This window comes from Acyrthosiphon pisum, chromosome A1 (genome assembly GCF_005508785.2).
Source record: "Acyrthosiphon pisum isolate AL4f chromosome A1, pea_aphid_22Mar2018_4r6ur, whole genome shotgun sequence".
Taxonomy (NCBI): Eukaryota; Metazoa; Arthropoda; class Insecta; order Hemiptera; family Aphididae; genus Acyrthosiphon; species Acyrthosiphon pisum.
In genome coordinates this window covers 141,888,180-141,904,675 of record NC_042494.1, presented here as the reverse complement: position 1 = coordinate 141,904,675, position 16,496 = coordinate 141,888,180, and the positions used below count along the sequence as shown (strand labels likewise).

At 31.2% G+C, this 16,496-nt stretch overlaps 1 protein-coding gene across 1 annotated transcript; it reads left to right on the top strand.

Moving 5' to 3' along the window:
* The first annotated feature begins 466 nt into the window (after window positions 1–466).
* Window positions 467–10,321, top strand: LOC100168683 (neurotrimin-like). Its single transcript, XM_029488475.1, has 2 exons — window positions 467–1,050; window positions 10,176–10,321. Exons 1-2 carry the CDS (start codon window positions 750–752, stop codon window positions 10,304–10,306), a joined length of 432 nt encoding a protein of 143 aa, XP_029344335.1. The 5' UTR covers window positions 467–749; the 3' UTR covers window positions 10,307–10,321.
* Window positions 10,322–16,496: the final 6,175 nt, after the last annotated feature.

Genomic DNA, 16,496 nt, shown 5'->3' with positions numbered 1-16,496 from the left:
TAAAAATTAAAGTCTCATTAATAAATTATATTATTCACTAGTTATGTTTACACGTCATTATGGTTTTGCATATCGATATCTTGTACATGATGTATGTAATATTTTCATGGATCAACAATTTGAATCCTTCTCCCTCAACACGTGATCTATAGACGCCCCCACACCTTTCACCCCCGGCTATTTTACAACCATATTATGTACCATACCGCACGACTTGCGGACAACTTGACGTCGTTATTTATACGTCATGCGATACCTATATAATATGATATTATGTTGTCTATATTATAGTCGTGCAGTAAACTCACAGATTTTTTTATTTTTTTACTCACAATATAATAATATTATAATATGGCTTATGTCGTGCAATATACCATATAGGTAACAATTAACAATAATGAAATTCTATATAAAACGTTTGAACGTTTTGAATTTCTACTATAATGATGTATTTGTGACACGGAGCGGCGCAGTGGCTGAAATCAATCACTCGACATGATTGAGAGTAAGCGATGGTCGCTGCCACTAGTTTTCGGATGGGTGACCACCCGGGTTCGTAGTGTGCAAAAACCTTGCCACAAATACACGTAGTGTTCCTAATACCGACCGTACCAACCGTACGAACCCTACTGTACCAACTCTATCAACCTACAGGCTAATGACCTCAGTCATCGGAGCCTTAAACGAGTTAAACCTATGTACCTAATAATAATAATAAAAAAAATGATGTATTATGTTTTTTGTTCCACATGACAGTCCCGCCGATGCTGTGGATACCGCATCAGCTGGTCGGCGTGCCACTGGGCTACAATGTGACGCTGGAGTGTTACACCGAGGCGCACCCGACGTCCCTGCACTACTGGACACGGGACAGCGGACAGATGTTGCACGACAGCGGCAAGTACAAAGCCGTGTCCATACAGGGCGTGCCGTCGTACAAGGTGCAGATGAAGCTGACCATCGTGGACGTGTCGCACACCGACTACGGCGTGTACAAGTGCGTGGCGAAGAACTCGCGTGGTGAGACCGATGGCACGATTCGGCTGTACAGTGAGTGGTCGCTCTTGATTATTTTCGCGCGCTGCGCCCATCGGGTATTCTTAGCAGTGGCGTATCTACGGGGGGGGGAGTGGTATGGGGAGGTCATACCTCCCCCATCCCCAGAGACCAAATTTTTTACACCCAACACAACTTGTATAATATAATAATATCAATATAATATGCGTAGGTATATTGAATGTCTATTAAAAATTGTATATTATACCCCCTCCCTTGAAAAAATCTTAGATACGCTACTGATTCTTAGACGTTTAAATATTTTTTGCATTTTGATCTGCAGTATAACTAATAATATTATAAAAAGACGCGCGTATGTGCGCGTATATATTATTATAAATTATGGTGTACGAAACGCCACGTTTTTCGCTAGCTATATCCACCACCCCCGCCGCCACCTTGCTTTAGTGTCGTTATAATATTATGCGTCGTAATATCACGACCCCTATTCAGGTGTATAATAATATAATATAGCCAAATGTTCTGTAAGACGCGTGTGTAGATAATGTACAATAATGTGTTATGTGGGGACGTACAGAATATAGAGAAATAAAAATAATGTTAGTGTTCGAACTTGGTGTTACATGCTATTAGTTTTGCAATACATATTAATTGCGTTTAACTTATTGACAACTTTCAAAAATGGTCCAACGAGGTACAGCTCTTTCAATAAGAATATCACGCACGACAATATGTTTCCATTTCTTAAATTTATTTTTATTTTTTACCGCAACGCTATGCTAATATTTCCATTTCAGATATTATAATAGGTATATTGTAAACACCAATCATTATTATAACTAGTACTATTACCTTCAACATTTTTTGGGGCTCAAAAATCCTCTCAAAATATTCCTATTAATAAGAAATAAAACACACAAGTTTGTTTTAAAAGAAAAACAATTAATCTAATCAACCATTATAAATACATTCTTTTCCCAAACACATTTCGATTTTGTTACGTACGTCCCTATGTTTAAAATATTATTATATTTATAACTCATTCTACAATGCCGCTTTTACTACCCCTGCAGCACCGCTATTATACCGCTTACCGAAGCTTGGCGTATTTATTGCACGGATTTTTTTTCTATTTCAGTTCAGATCTATTATGAGGACAATAAACTCTACAGTACAGTTGAGTCTCGACAACTCAAATCTCGAGGGGAATAAAAATAAATTCGATTTACCTATGTATTTTTCTAGTTGTATACCACCAACCTATAAAACACAACTTAAAAGCGCTTCAAGGAGTGAGAAAAAAATTTGAGTCACCGGGATTCGAGTTTTCGAGACTCGTCCGTATTATTCTACTCCGGATTCCGGAATAATATGTGATAACCAGCTAGGAGGATGACTGTCGTTCGGCTAAATAAACTAATCTAGAAATCGTGGTATACGTTAAACCGCGTTCATGTTTACTTATTATTAGAAAACAAATTTTCAAAGACATGATAATATTGATCGTATCAAGATACTTCGACGTTACACAAATATAACTATAAGTGAATAATGTATTATTTTAAACTGCAAAATAATTTTTTATTGCCTCCGTTTCAGAGTCCTTCGCACACCAGTATAATATTATTATTATTCTCTTGCTCTACGTATACGAGTTATAATTTCTATACTGTAAGATTCTTCGGATTTCATCTTTGTTTTGTTCGTTTCCGGTATTCAGTTTTTTGACCGTCATCCTTTTTACTATTAAATCCTTGGTATTATTTTTAAAATAAATTCCAAGATCATTGAGCGGGGTAAGAATTACTTTGTAATTCGAAGAATATAGTGTAAACATTTATGACGGGAATTAATGAACCGAATACTGAATTATTTCTGAGAAATTTACACCTTACGGTGTGCAGGTTTAAAATGAAAACCATAAGACTAATTATTTATCTTGGGTGAAACAACCGCGGAGGTGGTACACTTAAGAATATAATATTTTTAAAAGTGGTGTATGATGTTTCAATCAATTTCCAATGTTTTCGTACTCGTATGACACTTAATAATATATCACATTACACTATTAAACTAAAAAAAATGTGGGTAAGTGGATGTCGCTCTGCTGTACAGTAGGTTACAAGTGGGTCACTGTATAATGGATAGTATTAAATTTGAATTCAATGATATAATATCACTGTATAAGAAAAACGATTCTGAGCGGAGACGGTTTGTCAGTCTAGTTGTTAGACATACCTATTATAGGTAGGTATACTTATCTATAGTATTAAAAAAAAATTGACCTATAGTAGGTATCAATAATAAATTCCAAATTAATCATATCACAATATCCATTAGGTAACGCGTTACACATCAACAACAAACCGTGGTACTATCATAGATATATAATAGTATACCTACTTTAGAAGTTTCAAGTACCCACGAATAATATTATACAATCAAAAAAATACAAAAAAATATTATACATTTTAAAAATTTTATTGTATATAGAAAATGCTAATATAAACATTCAGTGAAATTTTCAAATATCTACAGTCATTCGTTTTTTAATTACAATAAAATAAGAAAATCGTCACATGAGAAATCGAGCGAATATCAAATGTTGTAAAAATATGAATTTCAAACGCTCATAAAAATTTTATTTGACTTTCTTGAAGACATTTTTTTTTTGAAAAAGGTAGACAATATTATGTGGAATATTGTAAAATATTTTGAAATCTTAGATTTAAAAATAAAAAATTTTACGAATTCTTAACTCAAAATAATTTGCTAATTTTCATGATTTTTACATATTTTGTCAATTTTTGAACTTTAAATGCTAATAAAAAAAAAAACTATGACTAAGGATTTTTAATATTTTTCAAATGTCATTGTAACAATATAGTTGTAGGAGCCATGTATTAAATTGTCTAGTATTTTTACTCAACAAATAAAGTTTTATTGACATTCTTAGAAAAAAAAACTAATGAAATTGGAAACTGAAAATGTCCCTAAACACTTCAAAACAAATCAAAATATTTTGAAAATTTTATTATATATAGAAAATGAATATATAAACAACCAGTGAAAATTTCATGTATGTATGGTTATTTTTTTTAACGTTACACCAAAAACCAAAATCGATTTTATCGAAAGCAGCTTCTGCGTAAAAATTCCCGTTTTTCCTTAATTTTTCTTTTGTTTTTCGCGGCGCTTTTGAAAACTATTGGAAATTTCAAATTTTGATCTCCCGATTGCATCAATTAGATTCACTTTCCCATCAAACAAGATACTGTTGAAGAAAATCGAAGCAGTTTTACTGCCCCAAACCGTGATGACAGACACAAAAATAAAAAAACACACATCATTGTAAAATCAATACATTCATCGTTCCACTCAGAATCTAAAAAATGTGTTCTCCTTCACATTTTAACGTATGAATACTAAGTATCTTAATGCTTTTAATGTTAAAAACAAAACAGAAATGTCATCCAGCGTCCTTTATTTACACTACCCTTATGATATGAGTTAATTATTTTCCAATGTACAAACATTCTCTTGAGCCTATGTTTCGTTTTAGTTTAAACCGAACACTTATAATTATTATCACATAATTATTTTTAAGTTTATGAAATACTTCGTCACCACGGCTAGTAAAGGATTACATCCGAGTACTTAATGTGAATGGGGTTGGGTGTTTGGATAGACGTCGAGTGTTCTTAGTTTGTAATTCACTACACATCCCCGCGGTCCATTAATGCTGTTTAATGTGTGCCACGATTTGCGCTTATAAAAAATATAAAAATATATAATTTCTCTAGTGTAAAATCCATTCCGATTCACATGAATACCTTATTTTTTTCAATATTTTCGCTTGCATTTAATTCACTTTGATTTTGAATATCGTATGAGTGTTACATTTTACATAAACAACGTGATATCCGTGTTACTATACGAGTATTCGTAGTCGTTACTGCTGTCTCTGTATGAATTATAAATTAATTAAATGTAATATTGAAACTTCTATCGAAACATATGTCTGAATATTAACATTTACTAAATTATTATATTCCTCCAAGAAGTCACTTTTGAACTGACTTATAAATTACGGTTTAATGAAATTGAATGACGGCAGTTTCAAATATACCATAAGTATTTTTTTACCACTAAATTCACATACCTAGTTAATATTTTTTGAAAAATAGTCATGATTGCATTTAGAATCGTTATTATTTTAAATAATAATTATATTATGTTAATGACGTTCAACTTTCCGTGCCGATAGTACGCACACGGATCTATATAATATTATGCAATACATATCTAATACAAAACACATCTGCAGTTGAATGACAGTAGAATTTGAACGGAATTATTGTAAATACTGCAATTTGACCACAAACCGATGTATCGCGGCGGCGGCATGTAACGGACACTTGTTTTTAATAATTAATTTCGTTCTGTGACGTCGTCGCGTACACCGCACGTCGTCTTCACGCGTCGAATCGCAGTCGAATCGTTTCTCGCACGACCCGTGTAAAAGGATTAATTGCCGACTATACATTAATTATATAATAATAATAATAATAATAATAATAATATGTGTCGTGTGTACGACAACCATCGCGATCCGAAGCTGCAGACCAATAAAAGGCCACACACGGACCGCGATGACATTCGCACGTCTTCTACGACCCGCACCGTCATCACCGGAATCCCGCTGTGCTATTATATATCAGCAGCTCTCATCCCGGGGGAGGGTAAATATACTCAATTTGTTATAGTCGTATGTGTGGGTGTGTGTCGCAAAACCACACCGGTCGTGTTCACGGTGGTTTATTATACACCCGCACGGCGCACATATTATAGTACACGGAGGGGGCAAAGGGTTTTAAATTAGTCTCGGAGAAAATGCGTGCACTTTATCGCGCGTGGTGCTATCATCGTGTGTATGCGTTACGTATATACGTCTGACGAGTTTTAAAACCACCGCGGTCTGGTCGCTAGTGGTATATATATAGGTTCACCTACCACAACCGCGTGTACGGTATACTGTGAGCGGGTACACATTATATAATATATATATATGTATATCGCTGCGTGGAAAACGCGCGCGGTCTTCGGATATAATATAGGTACACGCCTGCGGTCTGAATATTGTAATTAACATATGCTTGGGGCGCCGTACATGCGGCTGACCACGGGTTGAAAACGGATGTTAAAATAATTAGTTTCCACGGCCACCGGTAATGAGCAATTTCGCAAAAGGACTGCGACCGTAGTCCTCCGGGCTCATCAGTCGCCGCGTGTTTTGTAAGGCAGCCGCCGCGCCGCTGGTAATGGTTTCGACAAGAAATCGTTTTGTACCGCGGTAAACGAGCACGGCGGGCGGACGATGCCCGTAAACGCTATACTATTGTCCCGCCGCAAACCCACCCGTCACGTTTAACCGTAAACTTTGAGACGCGACGGGAGTGCCCTCGTCGTGAAGGGACCACCGCGACCGTTTGAAAATAATATTTTACTACCCGTCCGATGACGGTGGTCGAAGAAAATGTGTCGTAGCTGGTGTCTATATTGTGTCTATTCGCGGAGAAGATTCGTCCACAGCTGCAAATATTGTGTGCGTCGAGGGGAGAAGCGATCGGATATTTGTGATGATCGTTTTCAGAGACGCGTGGTATAGCTGCTTCGCGGTATCGGGCAAAAGAGCTGCTGAAGAATATAAAATATAAACGTATTCTCGTCTCAAACCGCGCGGTGCCCGTATCGAATTATTTTTAATAGACTTAGATATCGAAAATATTGCCAAATTTTGAAACACGACTATTTTAGCATTTCGTATAATATATCAGAATAAATTATTGAGGTTTTTAGGTTTTCGGAGAAAAAATTCCCAAGGCTTTTATGATAAGACAAAAAGAGGCGTTTATACGATGTCCGTTTATTGGCCTGCAAAAATTAAAATAATTCGATTTCCGTTGCCACCAAAAAAAGTTTGAAAACCGATGATTTTAATGATTTTATGCAATATGTATTGTATGCAGAATAGGTAACATTGATATTGTGAAACTCAGTTATAGTGCTTTGAAATTTATAAACAATCGCGAAGACCGTACAATAACGTACAGCGGTAACTTTCGATAATTGCAATATAAGTTAACAGTTTAATTTAATCAAATGTTTTTTTGTAAAAAACAATAATCTAATTGCATGACATCTTATATTTTAGTGAAATGTAATACCTATTAAATAATAAATATTTTTGACTAATACGCGCTTTACTGTAACATAATAAATTTTTTTTTCTAAATCCAATAATTACTTATTTATAAAATACATTTCTGTTAATATTGTAGTATACAATTATAATATTTTAATTTATGGCAATTTGAACAATTTTTTTTTCTGTGGTTTACAATTAGAGATCTAAATTTGAAATATTTCAAAGTTGAAAATTTCACTGTTCTTGAAATATTTCAAAATTGAAAATTTCACTGTTCTTGAAATATTTCAATGAAATTATGAAAAATATTTTTCTTTTTTATACATGTTCTATTATAGATGATTAGAAACAATAAATTGAATACACACTTAGAATTAAATGAAAACATATTATTTTTGTTGATTTATTATTTGATATTTGTATATTCTATATTATGTAGTGCTGAAAAATATTTCTGGCATTATTTTGAGAATAAAAATATTTTTTACTTGTGTTTTAAAATATTGTTGTATGTGAACCATCAGCGATCCAAAAGATAATGGTTTGAAATAAACTTGAGGTCAATTCCAACAATTAATGAAATAATAGTGTATTTTCATTTTTCAGTAATTATAAAGTGGACAAAAGTCGTATAATGTGTGTGTGTGTGTATGTGGCTGAGTGATGTGAAGGGGCTCTGGGCTCATTATTTAATACTTAGTAAGTTCATATAATTTGTTATAAGTAGTATACATTTGTTAAGCAACTTATAAATTATATGTAAATATGTTACATATTTTCTTTGTTTCATACAATAAACCAACTTTTAAAAATGTTCACTTAGAAGTGGACGACTATAAACTTTTAGATATAATAAACATTTTATTTTTATTTTTCATGAAATATTTCATGAAATTTTAAAACGCTATTTACAACACACGAAATCGTTACATAATATTTGTGATTTTTACATTATGGGGGAATTGAAAAATATGTATTTTCAAAATAATACATTTTGGTGAAAACGAGAATTCGTCTCGATGTGCTTTTTCGTTTATAGGGAGGAAACAAGGCATGCGTAAATCTGGGAATAGTTTTAATTTTTTGGCTGGAAAAAGGATCCGTGTCTTAGGAGTGAGACAGGTGGATTAAAGTTCATAGCGGGTATTGAATCTCATATTATACATTTATACTATTATGGTTAGGGGATTTCTCAGTTCGCCAACACCCAAAACGCCGACTCCCAGTTGCCGATACCCAATTCTTCGACAGTCAGTATCGTCAGTCATGTACGATGTACAGTAGTCATATCGTTATAACATAATTAAAGGAATAAATGTATACAATACAAATAAAAATTATAAAATAATAATAATAACACAATTTATTTAAATAAATATAATATGTAATGCAACAATAATATAAATAAAATAAAATAAATATTATATTGGATAGTCATCAATCAATATGAGTTATATTTCGCTTTACTTAAATTATACTTTAATAACTACCATTGGTACCATTACTCCTAGCACAAGACAATGAAAAGTGTATATCCAGACAATTTAGGAGCTGATTTAAAAGTACCTTCTATAAAATAATGTCAGCCGTGCAGAGTCCACAGAAGCCTTCCGTACCAAAAATAATAATTATTATATATATTATATATAATTATTATTGTGTTGTCTTCTCCGTTTGATCCTAAATTCCTAACACGTATATTTTTAATTGTATTTGCATCAAACTGTTATTTATTATGTAGATTATAATACATATTTTAAAATGTATTATCTATATATTATATATTATGTACAATGATATTATATCGACCAATGTCAATAATCGTGTGATATGTATAACGATAATAGATAACTAGATATAGTACCTTATATAGTTGTATTATACAAATCGCTATGCCAAGAAACATGTAGCTAATATTATCGTCATTGTCGGTGAATTGGACTTTTTTTTAAAACCATTAAAAACTGGTTTTTTGGTTGAAAAACTGGTGTCGGCGAGTTGAGAGTCGGTGAATTGGGAACAAACCAACGCTTGTTACCAACTTTTTTTCTAAAGTAAGACACTATTATGTTGTAAATAAAAATATGTGTGCAAAATTGACAAGAAATCAAATATTGCAAATACATATTATTATTGTATCTGTGAAAAATAATAACATTATTTATTGCAAAATTCAGAATATTATTAGAGTCCGACGTATTTCCGATAAAATAATGAAAGAATTTTATTGTTCAAGGATATATTTCTATGGATTTTGTTTTGAAATTATATTATATTTTATCTGTATTGGCCAATCGCGCAATAAATTAAATATTACAACTTTCAAAGCTGTCTGCGTTGAGGAGATCAGAGAGTGCCACGAGAACGCAGTTGAATGATAAAATAAAACACGTTTTAGTTATTATTTTAATTTTTATACTTAATAATATTATTTGTAAGCTCGACTTTATACTTTCAAAATCAAATGTGTGTTTGCTTACGTAGTTTAATGTATTGAGAAAAATCAATTACACATTTCAACATTTGCATGATTATATTACTGTAGTAGGTATGTAGTATATTTTGTCAACCATTTTTTCGAAACGACGATTTGGTTTTGATCTCGCAGGTATAGTGTAAATCGTAATATTGTGTAAGCAGTATGTGTAACCCGCTTTTTTCACGTTAGATGTTCCATTAGATAATTATTCCGAAAAAAATAAATGTCATCCATAAATATTGTGATTTCCTGCTGTGACACGTCGTCTTTAACCGCATTTACGTACATAAACTTTGACACAACACGAAGGCATGTTTTGTTTATACATTATTATCGTAACATAATATCTTGTATAATAATAATTATTATGTTACAATGTGCATGGAAATAATAATAAAACAAAAACATTAAACGTTTCTAGCACTATTATTCTTGTCTAACACTATATATTCTTGTCTATCTGTTGCAAAGCTTCACACCCACCCACTCTGGCACCAGAACTTCAGAGCACGGAGAATCCCTCCCCTTCTGGCATCCCAGCTTTAGGTAAGACGGATAATATCGTTTTACCCGCTTTCATTATAATATACGATATTAGATAACATAATAAAATAACATAAATGTATTACTATGTATTTTGTTATAATAATATTATAAACTAATAATAATAACTATGGAATATAATTACGTGCAGTAAGCATCTGCAGTATAATAATATATAATTGTATAATATTATTATTTTAAACGCCAACTATTTGTTGAAAAGTTATTGATCAGGCATGTGAACGTTATAGGAAATCGTGATCAAATCGTATTATTTGCGTAACACAGGGAAGTAAAAAAAAAAATAAATCGATTAAACATTTTTACATTTTATTCAACTAAAACTTTATATTCTAGTTAAATGTAATTTAATTAAAATAAAAAGAATTTATAGTACCTATAGTATATCCTAATACGATGAACTCATAATTAATGTTTTTACTATTAAATTAAATTCCATCACTGTGATTTGGTTAAAATATGTCTTCATTTTTCAATATGAGAAAATTATTATTATTAATATAGAAGCTGCATATTTGATTGTAAAAAATTTAAAAAATTTAAATTAAATCATTGAGACTTTTTATATACCAACCCTCTGTATTTTACCGACATACTTACGCCGTTTATTTTTCATTCCAACTGAATACCTTAGAAGGAAAACCAATGTTAAATTTCAAATTAGATATAAAACAATAATCATTTGAAATTAAAAAAAAATATACGTACACCTTTGTTTGCAAAAGATTAGAGTATATAATGAAGTTAATTAAAAATTGTAAAATATGCCTTTAGTTAAAGTAAAAACTAGAAACTTTATCAGGTCTGGAAATTGTTAGTAATATGTTGTGTGTTCTTTAATAAATACCTATAAAAGGTTATATTTATGTGTTGCTAACAATATCTACGTTAAACAAATACTTGGATTATATCTGGTTGTCCAAGGCGTATCTTTAAAAAATATCCTGTCGATTTATTAATAATAAAGGCTTACGCGTATTAGTTGAACATTTTATTTTCATTTATTTATATTAAATATTTTATTTTCCTGAAAACCGTTTTCTATGAACAATGTTTAACAATTAGGGTACTCATAAAATATGAACAATCAGTGATAATAATATATATGTATCTATTTTATTTCTTATCAAAAAAATATTTCAAAAAATTTAACATATAACATGAAAATCATATTGAAAAAAGGTGGGTAAGTGGATGTCGCTCTGCTGTACAGTAGGTTACAAGTGGGTCACTGTATAATGGATAGTATTAAATTTGAATTCACTGATATAATATCACTGTATAAGAAAAACGATTCTGAGTGGAGACGGTTTGTCAGTCTAGGTGTTAGACATACCTATTATAGGTAGGTATACTTATCTATAGTATTAAAAAAAATTGACCTATAATAGGTATTAATAATAAATTCTAAATTAATCATATCACAATATCCATCAGGTAACGCGTTATACATAAACAACAAACCGTGGTACTATCATAGATATATAATAGTATACTTTAGAAGATTCAAGTACCCACGAATAATATTATACAATCACGACAAAATACCTAAAATAGTTATTCCATGTTTTTTAAAATGTAATTTCGTCCAAATTTGAACTTAAAATGGCTATAAAAATAAACTGTGCTTATGTATTTCTTAGAATTTTTGGAAACAGTGTTAAATATTTACGTAGAATCTTGTTTTAAATTTTCAAATTTCAATCCTTAGATATAAAAGTTGAACATTTTATAATTTTATAACTACAAAATAATTATTCAATTTTAAATTTGATAAATTTTGTCAAAATTTCAACTTCAAATGCTTATAAAAAATAATTATGTCTATGTATTTTTAATATTTTTCAACTGCTATTGTAACAATGTATCAGGAGCCTTGTATTAATTTTTTACACTTTTTGGCCCAATAGATAAAACTTGATTGATATTTATAGAAAAAAAAACTAAAAAAATTGAAAACTTACAATGCCCGTAAACAGCTCAAAAAGAGTCAAATTATTTTCAAAATTTTATCGTATATAGAAAATGCTAATATAAACATTCATGAAATTTTCAAGTTTCTAGAGTCACTCGTTTTTTAATTACAACGAAATAAGGTAATCGTTACGTAAGAAATCGAGTGAATATCAAATGTTGTATAAAAATATGAATTTCAAACGCTCATAAAAATTTAATTTGAGTTTCTTATAGACATTTTTTTTTTTTGATAAAGGTAGATTATCCTATAAAGAATCTTGTATTACATTTTAAAATCTTAGTTCTAAAAAGAAAAATTTTTACGAATTATTAACTCAAAATAGTTTGCTAATTTTCGTGATTTTTACATATTTTTTCAATTTTTGAACTGTAAATGCTAATTAAAAAAATCTGTGACTAAGAATTTTTAATATTTTTCATCTGCCTTTGAAACAATATACTTGGAGCCTTCTATTAAATTTTCAAGCTTTTTTAATCAACAAATAAAATTTTATTGATATTTTTAGAAAAAAAACTAAAAAAAAAATGGAAAATGAAAATATCTCTAAACAGTTCAAAATAAATCAAAATATTTTGAAAATGTTATCGTGTATAGAAAATGGAAATATAAACAACCATTGAAAATTTCATGTATCTACGGTCATTTGTTCTAAAGTTACATCCAAAACCAAATTCAATTTTGTGAAAAATCGATTTTGCGTAAAAATTCCCGTTTTTCCTTAATTTTTCTTTTGTTTTTCACGGCGCTTTTGAAAATTACTGGGAATTTTAAATTTTGACCTCCTCAATGCACCAACGATATTCACTTTCCAATCGAACAAGGTACTGAAGTTGATAATCGAAGCATTATTTCGACTACTTATCGTGTACACAGACACAAAAATTAAAAAATTAAAAAAAAAATTAAAATATAAAGACACACATCATTGTAAAATCAATACATTCATCGTTCCACTCAGAATCTAAAATTTTTCCATAATCGGTCGTACAATAAATAGTTTGGGAGCCACTTTACAAAAGAATAGTATGTTTAAGTATAATATTATTACGGTAAACGTATATTACCTATATGTTTAGGATTTCACAGTTTGTGTTTAAAAATAAATTATTTTAATAATAAAAATACATACATTGTCAGCTATAAACGTGGAGAAAAGCGTCACATACTGTTAACCGTAGTACTGTTGTAGTAATATAATGATATTTAAATGTACATAATATTATTATTTACTATAAATAATTATTACTATTACACAACGTCATTATTATTATTGAAAATGTATATTGTGGGCTGTGGCTATGTAATTACTAATAGATACATACAATTCGCATACATATTACTAAGTACTATACATTGAATTACCATATCGACCAAAATACGTCTGTTATACATTTGATTCGTATAATAATTTAATAATTTTCTCGAGATTGATATCGTTTATAACGTTCGAAAATTAAAGTCACATTTAATGTGATAGTAATAATAATAATCAAGAAAGCTGCGGTTAAAATTGTTAAAATTTAATTTAGTGTTTAGGGGATAACTTTCATAATGTACATTTTCTTTAATATCACGTGGTGATCCAAACATTCCTAAGTCGTAATAATATTATACATATAAACCCTAAAAGTGCGTGTGCGTGTGTGACGTATGAGCGAGCCTCGCGCGTTTTATATAATATTCGTTATAGCACGCCATAAAAAAAATGCTCACCGAACGTTCGAAAGTCGCGTCTCCGTCAACCACCGCGACTCGTGGCATTTAATATTATTATAATATTATACTATTATATTTTTACATTTTTCGTTATCAAAACAATTGCACACTGTAATGGCCGTGATAATTATTTTTTCACAACAATAAGGACAATGGCCGAGGGAGGAATGACTAAATGGCATCATCGGAGGGCCGTTTTGGTGTATATAATGTGTATATACGAATATATATAATATCTCGTGTATAATAATAATATTATGTACGTATACAAAAAATCATAATAATAATAAAAAATGTAAAAAAAAAAATGTACAATCTCTGGGATGGGGTCGACCCCGTGGTTGACGACCAGCTATTTAACCGATGATTAATTATCCCTTTGTTGTCGACGGGTCGCAGTTTTACGTGACGCCACCGCCGCTACCGCGCCGGTAATACCTGACGATCCCGAAGATATTCATATAACGTTACGTCTTTTATATTATAATATAATATTATTACTATTATTATTATTATATAACACTCGCGCGCCCTCGTGTATTATTATTACTATTATCATTATTATTATGATTACTATTATAAATATTATATTATACGCGAACCGAGCGAGCGCAAACGCCTTTTAATGATTATTAATGGACGCTATTGTCTTTCGCGGCGCTCCGCACGCGCCCGCTGCCGAAGCATCAGTGGCAGCAGCATCCCCTCATCGCGACGCGACGGCTCCATAATATTATGTACATAGGTACATATATATTATACCGTATTATACCGCATTATACCGTTTGCCGATAGAGGTACCTACGAGGTCGGTTGTCTGTCGGTCGTCGGTCGTTTGTGCGTGGATGACATTCGACGAATACTGATATATTATTATTATATTGTATTCCCGGCACCACGCGATCTCATTGCCGTTTCCCTGCATAAGTATAATATCTCTAAGGCTAAATTCCGTCACGATCGACAGCCACACTATATATATACTCGTATATAATAAATTGTATGGCTGTCGGCCCGCCAGCATCGCCCCCCGACGATTTGCGCCGAAACGGAAGTAAAAATAAGGGTCGCGCGCGTTAATAACAGTGGAGTTTTTTTGAATAATATAATAATATTGAAGTAATATACAACGCGCCACCGTCCATATTATTATTATGGTATTACAATGATTTTGAAATTATTTCTTAAACAATATACAGCTACGCCGAAGTGAAGTATTTGTTTTAAAAATGAATTTATATTATATCCGCATAAAATTACAATTATGCGTACCTATCGGTAACCTACCTGTCGGTGATCATACTATTGTTTATAAATCAACAATAATAATGATATAGTATACTGGAGCGCGTTTTGTGACTTGTTGAGTGTTTAGTATACGGTCGAGTTCCAGTTTGAAATGTTAAAACAAGTTTTTTTATTATTGTGTGACACCCAGACGTATATAATGTAATAATATATACAATGAGTGAAGATGACATTTCGATATGTCATTATTATTTTATAATATAATAAATATGAACGTTTTAATTAATAACCGACAACATAATAATATAAGAAATTAATATAGAGTATAAACACAGAAACTTAATCGTTATAAAAAATAAGTAGTCTTATAATTTTTTTTTTTTTAATGCAATATTTAATTTTATGTTAATTTATTACAAATAATTATTAAACGGCGCACCACTCGTCGGACTTTCGAGAAAACTTTAATAATGTACACCGGACAAGAAAAGGTACGATTGTACCATTAATGGTTATGGCCAAAACGATAATATGAACAACCATCATTGAATATCATTTCCGGAATGAATTACATTCTAATAAAAATAAAAAGAGGATACAATAAATACATTAAAAAACAAATAGCATTATTATGTTTAATGTTATTTTTATATTTCTGGAGAGTTCTTTCACGCGTAAATGTGTAATTCATAAATAATAATGGAAGTGCATTAACATTTTAATGAAATACTGGAAACTGTAGATCAAATGACATCGTAATATATATTATATATATATACATTGTGTACAAAAAATAACAAGAGTAAGAGAAAAAAAATATAGGTAGGTACCTGGAAAAATCGTGTCGGATGCCGCCGACTGCCTGAAAAAGAGGCTTAGGTAAATTTTTTCCGCGATATTTTTTTTTGCGTACGGCGTTCGTTTTGCAGTGTCTGTGTTTATATTATTGTTGCTGCAAAATTAACATCCGGTGTAAACGGTGGTTGACAGAATTATTCATTTGCGGAGGACATTTTGCGGCTAATCCATATACATACCTACACGAGACTAATGGAACAAAATACAATTACGCGGCGAACGCACGTCAATCGCCCGGACGGTCGGTGGTGGTCGTCGGCGAAGTGACGTTGCGTGCAGGCAAAGGGGATAAGGGGGTTTGCGGGGGGGTTGGTGGTGGTGAGGTTCACATTATATTATTATGTACCTACGCGAAATTCACAAATAAACGATGTTTTTTTTTTACCCAAATTATTATTAATTCACGTTAACCAAACATCATCGGATAT